We start from the raw sequence: 18,980 nt of genomic DNA, 5'->3' as shown, positions 1-18,980 counted from the left end.
AGGAAGTTCAGCTTCTCTTTGTGCCCCACCACATTTGTGCCTGTGGCACCATTCAGCTCTATGACTTAAGCAACTCGTACAAGTCTTGCTCATGCTAAGCCCTCCCTTAATGTGACCTGCAAATAAAATAGTTATTATTTAACAATTCACTCAATTCCTAATTTTGCTGTAATCCAGATTTTTTTTCAGAATATATTTCTCTCTCTTACTATTTTCTATAGCTAAGTCAACAAGTTTGTCCGGTTCTTGCAATAATTTTCCCCAATAGTCTTTTTTGAAAAAAAGCAACAGTAGTTGCTCCTCCTATGACATCGACTGTTCAGCTTCTATATATATCTCACTACTGGCTATTCCACTTCTTGATTTTTTTCAATTTCATTATCACAACTTCTTTTAATTTCACTGATGTAAATAAACAGAAGGAATAGCAGACCTGTGAACATTTACAGTACAGTTTTGTGCCATATTTGTAAAAATCTGCCATGCCAATACAAGTCCTCAGATGAGCACTTTGCTCACAGGTTAAAAGGAGCTTTTCCAATGTAGCTTGTCTTTCAGGACAGGCATTGTCCTGAAACAGTCTCATTAGGAATTTCTCAGATAGATTTAGGATTTCTCATCCTTTTACTTGGTAAGTAAAGTATTAAAGTATTCCAGGTAAAAGTTTCCTTTCTATGACAGTGAAGCTCACCACTAGACTTCAGTGTTGAACATCTTCACTTTTTACAGGTCTTTGACAAGCAATTATGAACAGCCTAGCCCCAGACTGGGATCAAATAAACCAGTGTAATGATGCTAAATTTGCCTCAAAGTGAGCAAGAACTCTTAATGCACTGAAAACTGCAGTTTCTGTAAAGTTTGCTCTCTTTCTTTCACATATGTGGTCCTATGACATTATTGCTATGTATTAAACAACTAGGATTCTGTTTCCATTTGTTTCTGAGATGTAAGGGTTAAAACTGAGGGTTTTGATTAATGATATTTCACTGTAGTTTCTTGTCCCCAGTTCTCAAGTTGCTTTTCCACATCTGTCCTGTGTAGCATCCCAACTAACCTGCATTAATATTAGCAATGTCACAGAAGATGACAAATGTCTCCGCCTCTAGTTACAAGGATGTAAGCTTTAGTTCTGGAAAGGACTTGCTCTCCAAAGAGAGCAGTGTTTACAGTGTGCACTCCAGTTATTTCAAAATACCATGTGATGGGACATTTCCTTATTTAGAGTGCAGAGCTTTATCCATCAACCCGTTGACACAGAGAAGGACTTATTGCTATCTACAGAGAGAAGGATTTTTATATGTTGCCAATCTTCTAATCCAACTTTTGGTTGAAGAATTAGACAAAAGTTACATTTGTAATGAATTTCTCCAGGTTTCTAGTTTTCTTTTCCCTCATGCAATACTCACTACAGTCATCAGGTAAGTTTCCTGTTAGTTTTGTATTAAATTAGATATGAAAATTCTTTACCTTGGGCAGCTTTGCAGTTTTAATGCATAGATTGATTATTTTGTATGTTTTTTGAGATTTGATACATGATCTAAAGAGTATGTTAGGTACCTTGGGATTTCTTGATTCACTGAATAAAAGGCGGGGGGTGTAGGGTGATGGAGAAATTGAAGTAAAAAGAGAAGGATCTTTAAACTGGAATTTCTTTCTGTGGAAATATTAAATCAGATAGAATTGTATGGGAGGGAAATGAAAGATGAGGAAGCATGGACCTCTTTCTATTTATCTTCCTCATCACACTCATGGTGGAGTGATCAGTTGAGGGATTTACGTATTTATATGATAGCTGCGTGAGTTTCTCTTTCTTCCCCATAACATGAGGTATGGAAAGGAAGAACTGGCTCCTCCCCTCCAGCCTCACCAAAGTAGAAGAGCAGTTCTACTCTGAAGAGGTTTATCAGTTGTTGGGTACAGTTATAGAGAGAAATGGTAAAGCAGTAATGTGCTGAGAACTGAGTGGAGGAACACTTTTGACAGTCTATATCAAAAATTCCACAATAAAAGAACATTCCCATTACATTGTAATAGTTTAAAAATATGAAGCATTGATAACCTTAAAGAATCTGAGTTCAGAATAAATCTGCAAGCCTTCTCCAAGCCTTCTCCAAGTAGAAAAATGTGCAACTGAAACCTAAAATTTTCACTGTGTAAATATGCTCATGACAATCTGGTCTGTATTTTTTCTGGTCAGTCACCCTTTTTCTTTCAACAGTTAAGGAATAGATAGGGTGAAAGAGTGGCTATGGATAGAGTAATCAAGCAAATAAAGCAAACTTACTGAGCTGTGTAGGAATAAAAATGCAGTGAACTCACTGTTGTTTCAGTTCTTGAAGTTTTTCTGTCTTCAGGAACCACAATGTATCACCAAGTTTCATCACAGAATTTGACTTGCCTACAATATAAATATCAAATTCTCATCACAGTATTTAAACTTCTCATTTTACCAAAATATTTTATTTAAAATCTGTAGCTACATTAGGGAGGAAATAATAATTAAAAAAAATTAAATACTGCGTAAGTTCTCAATTTAGATAGGTAAATAGAGAAGAGATAGATTCATTACTAGAAAGCTAGATATATGATTTTATTATTATTTTCATGTCCTCTAAACACTATTTTCTCCCCAGTTACTTTTACATTGCAAGGAAATGCCAATGGACAGCCTTGTGTATTCCCTTTCAAATACAAAGACAAGCAGTACAATGAGTGCACAGATGCTGGCAGGTCAGATGGGCTGCTCTGGTGTGCAACAACTGCAGATTTTGATGCTGATAAGCTGTATGGATTTTGCCCCTTAATAAGTAAGTCTTGCATTTTATTTATTAACTTGCCATGAAATGTTGTGGAGCAAATCATCTCTTGAGCTACTAGGTTTTTTATGAGCTACCAGCTGCACATCTGCCTGACTGACCTTGTTAGAGCAGCCCAAATGAAAATCACCTGACTGGACTCCCCCAATGGCCAGGAGCTCTCTCTGTAGTGAATGGAGAGCAAGAGGTGCCACCAAAGAGTGGTTCAGCCCAGAAAGCTTCTGACTCAAATGCTGGAGTTGACTGTTTCCCTTCTTGAACCGGAGGGGTGAAGACACTCTGAGACATAGTGCCTGGCATGAACAGCGTGAATTTAGACATTGATCTTATTATTTTAACATTCATCTTCCTTTCAAAAAAATTCCTATTTCTCTTCATTCCTCAGGCACTAGGTCAATTCTCACTTAAACTGCTATTTTCTAGGGTTTTTCCCTTTTATTTTCTACCTTCTTCTATTTGCCTATTGCCAGCCTACACAAAAATGCTGCTGTGAGATTTATCCTCCTCTCCCAACTTTGTTCTTTCTTCTGCACTGAACATTTGGATCCTTCCAGTTCAGGACACAAACATTGGTCTCACCAGTGGCCTTCCCACTAAAACAGCAGTTTCACCAGGTTTTGTGAGTTACTCTGCAAAGACAGCAGCTGAGCCGTACTGATGCCACAAAGACTTCTTTTATTGTTTCTCAAGCTGTCAAAGGCCAGATTCTGTAACTTTTGAAAAAAACTGCTTCTCTTGATGGTGAGCTAAGAGGGAGTTCCTGCCCATCAGGCATGAAGAGCCTCCAGGGTCATAGTTAAGCTACACACTTGCTTTTCTCCTCTAACTTCACTCTGGAATCTTTTTATTTTAATCAATAGATATCTCTGGGTCACCTAGAATTACATTTGCAGTATGAGAAAATTAAAAAGCAAATTTTGGGAATCAATTAATATCTTTCTAAAAATAAATAAATTAAAAATTAACACTTTTAATTTAATTTTTATAATGATTAAAATTATTTTTCTAATTTGATGCCTAGACTTATTAGATTTTTATTATGCATAGTGTTCATCTTTAGAGATTTTGCATTGTTGCACACTCTATTTTCTTTTAGTTTGTATATGTGAGTCCACTAGAACACTCACCTATGTCACTTCTTCCAGATGACACAGAAAGGTTTTGGACAGAAGATGTTTCAACTGGCATTCACTATCAGATAAACTCAGAATCAGCTCTAACATGGCACCAAGCAAGGAAAAGCTGTCAGCAGCAAAACGCAGAACTACTAAGCATTACAGAGACTCAGGAGCAAGCCTATATAGGAGGTAAAAGGATAGAGAACAAGACCTTGAAATAAGCTGTGATGAAGCTGCCTTGTCGCCTGCCTCAGCAAAGAAAGAGGCCAGTGTGCCAGGGGTGCTTTGGCAGCCACCAAAAGCGGGATGGTCTGAACTGCCCTTCTGCTACCTGGGTTTTTTTATGAAGCACTGGCCACAAACCCCTGTGGGAGTGAAACGTCTCCATGCCAGCACTGTGCTCCAGATGGGAACTCCTACAACTCCTGCAGTCTGTCCCAGGGGAAGGGTTTCCTCTGCTGCCCTTTGTGCAAGGGGGCTCTTCCCTGACCAGGGCTATGGGCTGCTCCTCTACTAATTTAGCTTTTTTCCACTGTCTTTCAAGGATTATTAATATTTTCAGAAGAACATATGATGATGGTTAGATTGGTCCTAGCATGGGTACATTTGCATACATGAAATCAAAGTAACTCCAGTGGATTTCAGGTACTCAGTGCATCTCAGGTTATAAACAGTGTAAAGATGGCTTTGAAAGAACTCCCACAGGAAAAAAAAAGCTGGCAAAAAACTTTTTCACACATTGGCTTTTTCTTTTACTCTATGAAATCTGTTACAGAAGACTTAGCAGGATTCCCTTATGAAAATCAGGGCTTTTATGCATACCTTATGTTCTAATAAAAGCAAGTGAGAAAAATAAAATCTTATTTAAATAGTGAAATAAGATGTTAATTTGCCCTACTAAGATCTCTGGTAAATCAATATAGATTAATTTATAAATTTTACTTTTTGTAATCAGTGCATCTCAGTAATGCAGAAAGTACCAGTTTGGGGCTTAAACTAAGAAATATGAATTTCTTACTCTACACTTAATTTCTGTTAGGTGATAGTATGAATAAGAATAGAGAGATACAACTGAGGGTTTTTTTATTTTGGGTTTTGTTTTTTTTTTTCCTCATTTAGAGCTAACTAAAGAATTTGGTTTTGCCTTCTGGATTGGATTGAATGCTTTGGATTTCAACAGTGGATGGCAATGGGCTGGGGGCAGCCCTTTCAGATATTTAAACTGGGCTCCAGGTAAGAGATGTATCTATTTTGTAATCTTTGAATTAATTCTGATAAGACACCAACTAGTTAAAAGTGTGCTAGCTAACTTCATTTATGGAAAGCCCATTCTGATTTACTACACCTCAAGATTAGATCTCTGTTTTAAGACTAACACTTCCAAATTACAAATTCACAGTGGATATAAGTTGTAGCATATTATTCTATTCTCTTATCTAAACAGAGAGCTTGTTTATGAAAACAGAGTGTCAGTTGGAGTGATACATAAACCTACACTTCAAAGATCAGAATTTTCTATAACATGTTGTCAACAAGCATAAATATAAGTCAAATCTTGCAAAGGCAATAAAATATTTAGCAAATAATGTCACTATGTTGTTTGGAGAAATTCTAAACACTACTGAGGAGCTTAGGGATCCAGCTTATGATTCCTCAACAGTTTATGCAAAATTGCACTGGTCCACTCCAGGAAGGGAAACAAGGTGGATTTATGGTGTTCTTCACACAGGGCGAGTTCTTCTCTTTACTTCTTGGGGGGTTTTGGTTCTGTATTTGCTTTGTGCTGTGAATATTCCAAGCTCTCTCCTGGTTTGGAAAAGTTACAAAGGTGTAAAAGGAAAAAATAAGCTCTTCTTTAAGTTTTCAAAAGTTGTATCAGGAAATTTCCTTTGCTGCTTACAGAAGATTGTACACACAGAAAAGAAAAAGCTATTTCTTAGGAAAGCAGGACTGTGAAACTCTTGAAATATACTGGAAAGATAATTTAACTTAATATTCTAAAGTTTGGAAGTTTTTGACACAAGATAAAGGTCCAGTTTCAGCAGTTTTTCCTGTAAGAGTAAGAGTGTCAGGAAAAGAATTAGACATTTCCCAATACTATCCTGATAATAAAGTCAATGAAGAATCAATATTTCATTCTCGACTAAAGGTAGTATCCTATAAAATTCAAGGCAGTTATTCTGCAGGGAAGGACTTCTTCCTATTAATCATTCAAGGAATCACAAAAAGCAGATGTTTCCACTGGTAATATGATTTTTCTGTTGATATTTTTTATCCATATCTTGCTGTGAGATTATCTTTTTTCTCTTACTTAAAGGAAGTCCTTTCCTGCTCCCTGGGAAAATCTGTGGACTGTTGAATCCCAAAAAAAATGCGAAATGGGAAAACCAAGCATGCAACCAGAGACTAGGCTACCTTTGTAAAAAGGGATCCTTCAGTTCAAAGCCTGACACTATGCCCAAAGGTAGGTTAGTCAAATAAAAAGAAGACTTTTTTATGACTTCTAGGAAGAGGAACTTGTATGCAACATTATTTTTCAACAAAGATGTTAGAAACCTTCGAAAAACGCAACTATACACAACACACAGACTTTTATATGCTGCCTTTTTATTTCCTTTGTGTATTAAACATTCACAGGAGAATAATATAATTTTGTTCCATCACTCTATCATTCATTCTTGCAAGACAGATTGTAGACGCTCCCACTGGTAACCCAGTGCCAAAAGGCAAAATTGCATAAATATGGTAGAAGGATTATTCTCATTTGCTCCAAATGAATAACCTCAGTTACTCATATATTAATGAAAAAAGTCCTGCTCTGTTGATGTGTGCAGTTTGCAATGCTTTGGTTTTATTTGAGCAGAGCAGGAGCAGCAACAACACTGACACAGACCTTGTTGCAACTGTGGACCACCCCAACACACCTGCATGACTGTGAACATGCCCCATGCAAGAGGGTCCACTGGGAATGTTGTAAAATCTACTTTTAACGAATGAGTTGTACTAAAGAAAGTAGAGAAATAAATCCAGAGAATCTTTATTCTAGTATTAACCTTAAAAAAGGAACGCAGGAAGAAAAGGAAACATTTTTAAGAATTAAAAATATAAAAAAGCCATTGAGAGGATACACAAAGTCCCCACTAATTTACAAAGTTTACTGACCTGCAGTTGTCAAAGAACTGCTTCATGTTTTTCCATACCTGAAAAATATGTTTGTTTGTTTGTGAGAAACCATAGACCAGCAGGCAGAACCAATGTGAGTCACTGTAGTCAGCACAAGACCAAGTGGCTCTGGGGGACAAACAGAGGAGAGGCTTATGTCTGCTTTTGTCCCCTCTTTTCTCAGAGATCATTATTTCAAATTGAATTTCTGAAACAATGTGGGCATTTTTCAGTGGTTCTCTGTTTAAGGAGAATTAATTCTATTTACATGTTTAGCATCCTGTGCCTTAATGATATTTGCTTTTAATTTGAATATATCTTACATTGTCAACTATGGTGTTATGTTTATTCATATAGTCCCATTTTTGTACAGAGTACTCAAGAGACCTTATTCTAGTGTCCTTTATTTTCCTCTTATTCTGAAAAATCGTGTTTTGATTTTAGGGGAATTGAGGCCTGTTCAGTGCACAGATGGCTGGTGGCCATATGCAGGTCATTGCTACAGCATTCACCGAGACCCCAAAGCATGGGAAGATGCTCTGTCTTCATGTAAAAAGCAAGATGGAGATTTGGCAAGCATCCACAACATTGCTGAATACAGCTTTCTAGTGTCACAGCTTGGTTACAGTGAGTATATGTGTATGCCTGTATTTCATTTGCTCCATCTGTGACATAAAAGCTGAACTTCACATTAAATATTAATGCATTCTTTGAAATATCACAAGTGAAAGACTGAATCCAACTTACCATGCTCTTTTATGTTGTTGCTGTTGCATAAATACAGAACTATATCAATGTTTATCAAGAAATAATCTATGTTGTAAAACATTACAGAGGAGGAGAAGAGAACAAAAAAAAGAGGAATCCTTTCCAGACATGCATAAAGATGTCTAATGATTGCACTTTTAGCATCTATATTCTATGTACAAGGCTCTAGAACTGAGCTACAAACCTAAAAGATAAGCTTCTTGTTGAGGTTCAAACCTCTTGTTGACACTAACCTCTTGCTATATATCCTTCTAAGAAAACAATATCTTTTAACTTCTGATACTGCTTGGATCTGTAGTAGCCAGTCCTGACACTGCAGATTCTGGCCTTGGTGAACACACCTGATGGGCCAACACAAGTCCTCTAATGTACCGGCAGGTGTTTCCATGGCTTGGGTTCAGTATGATCTCCTGAGAGGTGAGACACCCACAGCCATTCAAAGTCTTCATGCTCAGGACCATTTTGTTGTTCTGAATCACAGAAAGATGGCAAAAAAATAAAGTTGGCAGGCAGGAGCCTGCTATAAAGAAGAGCCTTATGTTTACTAAAATCAGCATTTCTGAATGGAACCTGATGATTTTTCCACAACATCTCTCTCATAGAGACTTGAGAGGAAGCAGCATTTTTATAAAAGCACAAAAACTACCTCTTGCATGCCACGTGCCAAATATGTCACCCCTGCTGGTTCTGCATGTGGAAATGTGCGTGCAGAGTAACCAAACCTATTTCTTCATGCTTCAGAGCCAACAGAAGAGCTGTGGCTGGGTCTGAACGACCTGAAGGCTCACTCCTACTTCGAGTGGAGCGACGGGACTCCCGTGAGGTTCACCAAATGGCAGCGCAGGCATCCCGCCCACACCAACGGCCCGGAGGACTGCGTCACGATGAAGGGACAGGTGTGACCTGCACTGCTCTTACAGCCGTGCAAATTACTGACTGCATCAACCCCAAATCACTCACTTATGAGCTTTTTCTGGTATCATTCTTTATATTACCTTGAAAGAGTCTTGCTCCAAAATTTGGTATCAACCACAGGACAAGTTCAGAGGTCAGGAGACATCAGAAGGAGAGGAAGCATTTTCTTAGTATCCCCTTCTGAAATTCTTTGTGTGGTGAAAAAGCTGATCCAGAAATTTTTCATTAAATTCTTTCTCTTGGTTTCAGTAAAGAAAAAGTTTAAGCTCTGGGAGAGGAATAAGGATGAACTAGTTAATGCCCTCTGTGGGTACCATGGGTGCTATTTGCATACCTCATATTCCAGACAGACAATTCTGTCCCTCAGTGTCACATCACTGAGACACTGGCATTGATGCACAGAGACCTGGCAGTAGGGCATGTTTCTTCAGCTGTCATCTACCTGCCAGACAACTAATGTAAAATTCTGTAGTATTGCTGACTGCTTGACTCACAAACTTTATTTTCTTGCAAGACATGATTTTTTTATAAATTTACCTGCATGTGCATGCACATGTATGCACACATTAGGTTTCATGAATTTTGAAAGAAAAAATATTGAAAATGCTGGTATGAAATGCATGCTGTTATTGAGAGGACTTTTATGTCATAGAATGATGTTAATGCTTGCTAGCTTTAGGCACCAAAATAATTGATCCTAAACCAGATTTTATGGGGGTGATGAGGGGAAATCTCTTCTTAAATGGGCTATATTTTTTAAAGTAGTCAGTCACATTCAGATTCTTTGATGGATAAAATAGTTAGATTTACTGCAACCCTATCAGATGTGCATTAGTTTGATTTAGTTAATTTCTTTCTAGCAGTGTAGTGAAATAATCCTTCTCCAAAAGCAGATCCCATAAGCCTCAAATGAGATAGATCTTTTCAAACCCTTCCATTTAAAAGTTATGGTAAAAAGCAATGTTGAGACTTCAAAATGTTAATTTCCTTCTTTCATCTCAAAGCACCACTAAATGAATCTTAAACTACAGATGTGTCCAATTTTTTAAACAATCTCCAGTTGACCTTGTGAAGAAAGAGAAAACACACCAGTTGTGCTTATGTGTGCCCTTTCTTGATATTTTTTCTTTCTCCCTGCTATTCTAGGATGGATACTGGGCAACTGATGTATGTAATAAGCAACTTGGTTATATCTGTAAAAAGAAGCCTTCATCACAGTCCTCTAAAAAAGAGACAATCGAGGACCCAGGCTGCCAGAAAGTAAATGCTTTCTTATAAATAATAATCTTTGAAGAAATGTACAGGAAGTAATTTACTAGTTCTTGCCTCTTTTGGATATTGTCTTTGTATATTATAGAAAATCTACTGTTGGAACAACCTGGTCTCTTCCTACTAGCAGTTTACTAATATATGAGCATTTTTCATTTTTGTTCTGAAAATTTTCAAGATAGTTGAGATTTGTTTACATGTATGTGAATAGCACCTTGCCCTCCATTCCCAGATGAGCCACCCTGTGATTCAGAAAACCATTTGGTCTGTATTGGTCAGCAGAGATCTCTGTAAGAGCAGGAAGAAGTGGGGTTGTTTTACTGATATTCCTCTTTTTCACCTTCCCTGACAACGAGCACTGTCTGGATTCCTCTTGGCCCAGAAAATCTGCTCACTCCTTGTGCCTGGGAGTGACAGGGGAAGGTTTGGGGGGCTGTGCTTGTATATGAATTCCTTTCTGTACTGCAATATTTTAGTATTTCCTTGTGTCTGATTTGCAGCTTTGGAAAGCTGGAGCTGCAGGTCCCCCTGAATGAATCACAGGCTGTTTATAGATTCAGTTTGCATAATGTCAACCTTACAAGCACTGGAAAGCCACAGCAAATATCACAGCCACAATCCTCTTTGAAAAGTCATGTATGCATAAAAGAGATGAAAACTGAGATCTTAATGTCATCCCTTAAACCAAAAAGCCTCCTGTAGGAGTGAACAGAGAAAAAATAGATTCTATTTATTAACAGATCAGCCCTATTAACAGTCTCATCCTAGTTTTAAACTCAGCTGCAACAAAGCAACTTCAATAAATTCAATATTAAGCATTGGATATGTATACACAAAAGAGCAGAGAAATTTCTACATTGAAGTCTCTTTCCATTGCACATTACAAATTTTATGTTTGTCACAGGGTTGGAAAAGATATGGTTTTCACTGTTACTTGGTGGGTTCAGCCCTTCTGACATTCTCAGAAGCAAATAAGACATGTGAACAGAGCAAAGCTTATCTAGCTACGGTGGAAAGCAGGTGGGAAAATAACTTTAAAAATCAATGCTTTTAATAGAAAAACTTGCAAAACTTTTCCATTTTTTGAATCCATCAAAGTATTTTATCAGCACTTTAAAAAAAATTTTATTTTAGCAAGACATGCAAAGATTATCCATGAAAAAATGAACCCTAAACAAACACCTTAATGCTGTAGGGCTAGCTACTTAACCCATTATAGCAATTTTCAAATTTGGGGACTTCTTGAGATAAACAGTTTCCTCTTATCTTTCAATTCATAATTAAAGCAACTTCTGGCTTTGGTGGGGCTTTTGGTTTTCTTTTTGTTGTTTGTTTAGTTTTTTGGGGGGTTTTGGCTGGCTGGGATTATTTTCTGTTGGAAAGTAGGTACTACAATTTTCATCTACTTAATGACAGGTGGTCTCTCATTATGACAGGAAAGCTTTAATAAAACTATTTTTCCTAAACTACCTTCTAAGTCAAATTCTGAACAAATGTAGGAAATCTTCTCCAGAACCTGCCCTCTCCCACAGCCAGAATGTATCATCTCTTCTCTACCTACATCCTTGTCAGGCCTCATAGACTTCATGGCCCCTGAGGAACATAACTGCCTTCAGAGTTGATGGGTAGCAAAGCTGACAGCTTGGTCCTGTCTTGGTGGTCTGTTCGAGGCATCTCAAAAATTTGGAAAGACAGTGAAAAGAGTAGAATACCACTAGAAACCCACATGAGCAGCAATTTGTGACGTTTCAGATGCCTTTGGCTGTAAGGAGAAAGTTGTCCCTCATTAAATTATTTTGACAGCAGTTTAAAAACTACCAGGGTTTTGCCTGAAGTTCACTGAGGAGCTGTTGTTTTGGGGTCATGTTTACACCCCTCTGTTTGTATCACTTAGATTAATATTGCACACTAAGAGGCTGTGAATGAACACTGTTTCCCATTGCAGAAATGAGCAAACCTTTCTGATTAGTCTGACGGGGCTGAGGTCTGAAAAACATTTCTGGATTGGTCTCTCTGACACAGAAGAGCAAGGGAGTTTCAGGTGGACCAATGGAGAGACTCCTCATTTCACACACTGGAACACAGCAATGCCAGGTAAGCTCTGCGTGGGCCCAGCCCTTGAGACACGAGTGCAGCTGCAACTCACACGGGTTTGTGCTTTCATTCCCCTGGTTAGAAATTAGAGTGGGGACTATGTTTTGTGCCTGTAGGTGGACAACACCATCACACCTATGCCTGACACCAGTGCAACCAGCACTGTCACTGCTGAGCTACAGGTGTTGGTGTAAGTTAACCTCCTGCCCAGGTGTGCAGAGACTGATTTTGACAGGTTAGACTGAAGGCAATACCATGCAGGAGTTAACAAGGTCCATGGTGTCATATTTTTTTACCATTTTTAACACGAGTTAACAACAACTCATCAGCTTTAGAAAAATTATTCTGGACATTTTTTTGACCCACAATGTGCATATGTGCGAAATGAGTAGTGAATATGCAGCTGTTTGGTGTTTCAGCAATGCAACTTAGCAGCTGCCTGTGAGCTCTTGCCTTCACACAGCTAGACATTCCTTAAAATAAACCTGTTGTACTTGACATCACCCTTCTTGAAATTGAATTACCAGGATTTTGAGAACTCCAAAGTACTTGTCAGGTCATTAATTACATATGTAAATATAATCAAGAGCCATTTTCCCTGTGATTTCTCTGGGGTTGCAAGATAAGGAAGATTTGTTTTCTGAAGCTGCAAATCTCTGGTTTTGGTAGAGCTGTGTCTGTGGGACTTATTGGCCCATATCTGCCCTCTGGCAGGTGTTATTAAAAATACCCAGGATTTTTTTTTTAATCTGCATCTTTCTTTTCCTAATTTTTAATGAATAAAAGCAAAAGTCTCCTTTCTTAGACAGCATTTAAGGCTTCGGTTTTACTAATTTCTTTTCCACATCACAAAGGGAAAGAGCAAGGCTGTGTTGTCATGGGACCTGGAATTGCAGCTGGATTGTGGGACGTTGTTAGCTGTGAGAAGACATCAAATTACCTTTGCAAGCAGCGAGCAGTGGGAGTGCCACCTCCGGCTCCTCCAGAGCAGGTCCCCGAGGCCAGGTGTGCCGAGGGCTGGGACAGAGCCTCCCAGGCAGACTCATGCCTCAAAGTAAGTGTGTGCCCACCTTCACTGGGAGCCTCAGCATGGGGCACACCAGGGCCAGGGCACCATGGTGCTGGGACATTATTTGGGAATTATCTTCTCTTTGGTATTCAAGGCAAGAAAACATGGGCAAAAAAATCCATCAAATGTAACGAAAGTCAAAAAAGGAAAATGATAAACACAGAGTGTTAGAAGTATGCTTTCTTTTATCTAAATTTTTATCTAAATACCAGGTGAGAACCTCACCTAATTTATTTGCTTCCAGGAGTTTGGAAGTTCAAAAAAAACCACAGTATTACATTTCAAGAGCTGACAGTGTCATTTGCATAAGACAATGTTTCTGAGAGAAAATGTGCCCCTCTCTGACAGTGTTTACTCACACTGCATGTGATACTCATAGCAGTACTTTTGGATCTGGGTTTAGCTGGTGACTCTTCAGCATTTCGAGCATTCTCTTTATTAGCTAAAAATGCCTTAAATGGGTCTCTTTTTTGGAAAGGAGAACAGGAAAGAAAAGGCAATATAGATCAAGTAAATAAATATGTAGCATTGTTCTTCCACATCTTTATATAAGTCTGCTCTCTCTTTCCTGAGACTCTCTGCCTGTTGGGAGACCAGAGCTGATTTTATTCCTGTATTTACAAGGGTCTGTGCTTCTGTGTCACATGTAATTATCATTATTTTGTTCTACCATTTACCAAATTGTTTATTATCATTTCCAAAAAATGTCAAGCATTTAGTCTTGTTAAACATATCCTTAGCCCAAGAATGTATGTTTTTTGTGGCAGGAAGTGTATTTCGTATTTGTATGCTTGCATCTCGATACAAAAACCTCTTCCCTCAGCTGGAGTCCATCCACCTTGGCCAAACAACTTTCTCTATCCATTTTCTCTTTCCTAGTCCAACTCACTGACTTCTCCTTCCGCTTCCTTTTCTCAAAAATCTCCTGCCTTCTACTATGACACCCCACAGTTGAGTTTTTCCATCTTTTGTTGAACCTTTCAGTGGACAGTTACAGTTACGTTCCAGATTTGTTTTTTCTCCTCTGCACATTCTGATACTTTTTGTTCTCCTCAGATGCCTCTACTGCTTTTGCCTTATTTTAAAATAGATGATGTTAAGGAAAAAATATTTACACTTCACATTTTAAATGTTTAATATTAGAGGCTTGGACAGGTGTCATTTTGTTTTACTCAAGAATAAAGGGGTGCTAAAATGATGTTGATTTTAATTACATATATTTTATAAGCTTCACAGACTTACTAATTTATTTTTACTTTTTGTTCTCAACAGTTTTTTGTGAGAGAGGGAAACCAAAAGAAGTCTTGGTTTGAAGCTGAAGAATTCTGTAGAGAAATAGGGGGAAATCTGGTCACTATCAATACAAGAGAAGATCAAATTTTATTGTGGCAATTAGCTTCGTGAGTACTTGCATAAGGATTCCTTTTTAATGTTCCTGCTATGTTAAATAAAAATTACTTAAAACATATCTGGAACTGAACAAGTGAGTGAATAAAAAACAACCTGATTTAAATGACATTGATACAAGATTTTCTTCAGGAAATAGCATCCTGTAACATTACTTTAAAAAAAGAAAATCTTGAGTATTTCAAAGAGGCTTAATATTTTGGTAATTTTCATCACAGGTTTTAGCAAGGCTGCTTTCCAGATCTTATTAATTTCTTACATGTTAGTCCCTCTCCCTAAAGGGAAAAAATAAAATATTCATCTCTAAGTGACATTTTGTAACACTCTGCAATTCTTCTTTAACCAACTCATTTAAAAAAATCCCTTGAGTTACTGTGTAATGTAAACCAAAATTCAAGAACTTAATGTGAAATTTTTCTGACTATCAACTGAAGACTCCTGAAATCAAAGAGTAATTAATTTTAATTAACCTTTGGTAGCATTGTAGATGATATGTCTTGCTCATGATATATAAACTGTGACATTATTTTCCCCTCAAATTAGACCAATATTCTAATTGTATTCCATCATGTGAAGACATGTCAGTGACATATAATATACAGCACTTTAACCAAAACTGTTTTACATAGTAGAGAATTGAGGTTTACTTTCTGAAACAGGTTTAAAACTTTCCTATTAAGATTTTGTGATTTCACCCTTCTTGATTTTAAATATATTTTAGTATTATGATCACCTAAATGTGGTTTTATTTGTCTGTTAAGTCTCTTTGCTTCAGAGTATAAAATATTTGTGGAAAGAAATCTTTGTGTTACGCAGTGACTGAAATAGTAATTTTATTTGGTCCATATGCACAACAAGATAAATAGCAAGAAATATGAACTAAACTACTTAGGAAGTGGTAAGAAGCAAATGAAAACTGTTGAAAATCAATTCTCACTATTTTCATTAGTTAAATAAACATCTATTTATATTTTACTTTTGCTAAAGCCTCTTTGAAGTCATACTACAGCCACAAGCCGTGCTGCATCCACAGAGACCGGAGCCTGAGCTGGCTCTGGGCCACATCATTTTGACTTATTCTTAAAAGTGAGAAGTCTTAGCCCAACACAGAGCACTATCAACTCTCTGACAGAGTGCAGGGAGTGAGCTTGGCTTTGGGCCACAGCTCCCAATTCAGGTGTGACAGAAAGCAGGATGTTTCTGTGCTGTTCAGGATTTATATCCCAGCCTCTCTTTCTATGCTTACGTATCTATATTGTATGAATTATTTTAGGGATAAAGGACTGAACACTCAGGGTTTCTGGATCGGTTTGTTTCTCTTAAATCCTGATGAAGGATTTGCCTGGATTGATGGCTCCCCTGTAAGTATTTATTTCCTGGATATTAATTGACTTTCTGTCTTTTACCAAAGATATACTTTAGAATACATGCTGAATAGCTGCAGTGCACTGTCTTAACACAGTGTTTCATCCCTGGTACCATGTTATATGCCACATCTGACCACAGTCTGTGCCTTTAGACCTTCATAGCCTCCCAAAATGGGCACTGCTGTATGGCAGTACAGGGAAGTCCAGTTACCAAGTTTCACATAACAAGATAAATGTGACTCCCTCTGCCCATCAGTTTTTCTTTTATCAAACACATGGTTTTCTATACCATGTAGTCTCTTCACCTTCTTCAGGGAGTGGTGGAAAAGTAACCTGACCAGCATGACCTTCATAGCCCTCTCAGGTCTGTTTGAGCTCCCATTGATCCCATAAGAAAGGTACTTGAGATGATGAGATTCTGAAATTGTGTCACCATGGCAATCTCAATTACTGCTGTTCAGCTTGAATCACAGGGTAATTGATATGTATTTCCAACACAGGTAATTTATGAGAACTGGGAGGAAGACGAACCCAACAACTATGAAGAACTTGAACATTGTGTTATGTTTAATAGATCACCCCAAATGCGCTGGAACGACTTGCGCTGTGATCATTTACTTAATTGGATTTGTGAAACAAAAAAAGGTATTCTTACTTCCCCATTTACTTGAAGCAATAAACCCAAGCTTAAAAAGCAATTTTTATGGTTTTAAACAAATTGAAAGGAAGAAAGACACTGGGAATTGTTCATTTTAAAATCAGTTGCAGTGAAGGCAACACATAAAGCATGCAGAATGAGTTGAAATATTTCCCTTGTCCTTGGATGCAGGAAGCTGGAGTGTCTCTATTACTTCATCTCTAGTTTTATCTCTTTCTGCCATGGGTAGAATATATTTGTGAAGCAAAGATACTTATTCTCTCTCCTTTTATCAATTCTCTATATTTCTATCTGCTTCAGGCTTACCCAGGATAGCTGCAGATGCAGGACGCTAGAGTTCCCTCCACCAAAGTGAGAAAAGCTTTGCCTCCCATTGTAAAACCAACGAGAACCAAGAGAGGGATCAGTTGCTATAGGAACCAGCAACTCTGAAAACCCAATAAGATCAAAAGTAGAGGCTGGTGTAACCTTGATGGGCTACTGCATCCACCAGCTTTGCCTGGAAAGCAGGGCCCCAGTGCCAAAACTCCCACACCTGTGCCAGGCTCCCAAAATGGACCTGACAGATATTGAGGTGCCCACCAGCAGGAGATGAGCATGGGGTCTGTGTGGGTTGAAGAGCTCAGGGGACAGCTGATAATGAAAGAAGTTGTTTTGCTTGCTCAATCCTACTTCTACATCCCCACTTCCTGGTTGTAAACTGAGTATTTGTATGCATCTCCTTGGAGAAAGAGATTTTTAAAATCTTCTTGAAATGAACAGGAAGTTGGATGCACAAAGGGAACTATTAGGGCATACAGTAGGAAGGGGAAGGGATAAACAGTTATATAAAAACATGGAGTGTATCTAACATTTGATGACTCTGCCAGCAAAACTCTTGAAGGGTGAATAAGGCACCATGGTAACACTGAAAAATTGCTTAACCAAAAAGGAAGAATCACTGTTCCCTTTTGGTAAATTAGTCACACAAATGCACCATCCAAGCCCTGATTTCTGCACACCAGCTCAGAGCAGCACATCCTGTGCAGCCCTTTCTGGCACACTAAGCATGCTGCTTTGTATGGATGTGTCTCTGCTCTTGGTGAGATCACTCAGGAGGAGCTCAGAAACCATGACCCTGACAAGTTTATCTTGATCCTAGATGGCCTTTCAAAAGCAAGAAAAATCAAGAAATTGGTTTTGTAATTGTGAATCTAGATAATGTGATGATCAACATGAGAGAAGACATGCTCAGATGTGAATTCCTCATGTTCACTTAAGACACATATTTTCAAAAGATATTCCAGCTTTCCAAAAACTATGAATGTTACAGCTACGTTAGGATTAAACAATAAAATCAAAATTATCAGAAGTATATAAATTAATAATGAAGATATTTAAATAATTTTTGATCTACTGTTCACTAAATACTTAAGAAGAAAAAGTTTAAAATATCCCAAAATAATTTTGATTTTTTTTGTTTTGTTCTCATCAATCCATTTCTGCCATTTCTATAATACTGTGTTTCTCTCCATCAAACGACAGTACAAACAGAGCAAGCTAAGAGAATTAGTAGTCCAAAGTACAAAATAACAGTCATTCATATGAAGGAACAGCTTCCTTTGAGAGGCTGTAGCTGGCACTGGGAATAACAACAGCTAATTTGCTTCCTCCTGCTTCAACCTCTAATCAGAAATTTGAGTTTGATATCTATTGGCTCTCCACAACTCTAAAAAACAGACAGTCCTAGTAAAATCCAAGTTACCAGAAAAGGAAGAATTCATTGACACACTGGAAGTTACACCTGACATTAGCAATAACCTAGCGTTAAATTTTCAGTACTTTTGGATAGTCTACTACTATGTAGGTAAGCTTAAGAATTTACTATAATTGGATTCTGTTGTTTGGCTTTAGTTCCAAGAATATTTAAAAAAAAATTGTTAAGTGAGTATCAAGCGAAAATGCTAAAAAATTTACGAAGTAATGTTTTGCTCAAACAAATTTACTGTGAATCATGGATTTTTTTACACAGTGCTTTTGGATATATATTACTGTAAAGTACTTATTTTTCACTAGCTAATTCTTTCTTAATTATACCCTTAATTTAATATGGCATTATGTGCTCTAAAGTCTTGAAAATGCATTAGCTAATTCATAGTTTGCTTGGTGAGTTTGGTTTTCCCCCCCCTCTGTTTTACAAAGCATGTGGAACTACATAAAGCAAATCCTTCTGATTTTTTTGGGGCGACGTTACTTATGACAGTCTTGTTTTACAGGTATATTGACAAAACCTGAACCAAACTACAGACTTGGTAGGTTGTTTCCCTCTTTCACAAAGATTACTGTATAGTTTTCAGA

General features: G+C 37.7%; 1 protein-coding gene across 1 annotated transcript in view; it reads left to right on the top strand.

Moving 5' to 3' along the window:
* Positions 1 to 1,273: 1,273 nt before the first annotated feature.
* Positions 1,274 to 18,980, top strand: part of LOC136359704 (macrophage mannose receptor 1-like) — a 32,830-nt gene continuing 15,123 nt past the window's right edge. The window contains exons 1-15 of the mRNA XM_066316581.1: positions 1,274 to 1,418; positions 2,634 to 2,807; positions 3,962 to 4,123; positions 5,054 to 5,167; positions 6,252 to 6,398; positions 7,541 to 7,723; positions 8,606 to 8,760; positions 9,926 to 10,039; positions 10,953 to 11,068; positions 11,994 to 12,142; positions 12,997 to 13,196; positions 14,484 to 14,611; positions 15,892 to 15,979; positions 16,486 to 16,630; positions 18,899 to 18,934. Coding sequence (XP_066172678.1) covers positions 1,358 to 1,418; positions 2,634 to 2,807; positions 3,962 to 4,123; positions 5,054 to 5,167; positions 6,252 to 6,398; positions 7,541 to 7,723; positions 8,606 to 8,760; positions 9,926 to 10,039; positions 10,953 to 11,068; positions 11,994 to 12,142; positions 12,997 to 13,196; positions 14,484 to 14,611; positions 15,892 to 15,979; positions 16,486 to 16,630; positions 18,899 to 18,934 — 1,972 coding nt within the window. The 5' untranslated portion in view covers positions 1,274 to 1,357. The remainder of the gene's footprint in view (positions 1,419 to 2,633; positions 2,808 to 3,961; positions 4,124 to 5,053; positions 5,168 to 6,251; positions 6,399 to 7,540; positions 7,724 to 8,605; positions 8,761 to 9,925; positions 10,040 to 10,952; positions 11,069 to 11,993; positions 12,143 to 12,996; positions 13,197 to 14,483; positions 14,612 to 15,891; positions 15,980 to 16,485; positions 16,631 to 18,898; positions 18,935 to 18,980) is intronic.

Source organism: Sylvia atricapilla, chromosome 1 (genome assembly GCF_009819655.1).
Source record: "Sylvia atricapilla isolate bSylAtr1 chromosome 1, bSylAtr1.pri, whole genome shotgun sequence".
Taxonomy (NCBI): domain Eukaryota; kingdom Metazoa; phylum Chordata; class Aves; order Passeriformes; family Sylviidae; genus Sylvia; species Sylvia atricapilla.
The sequence above is the reverse complement of the archived record's forward strand: the minus strand, read 5'-3'. Positions and strand labels throughout refer to the sequence as shown.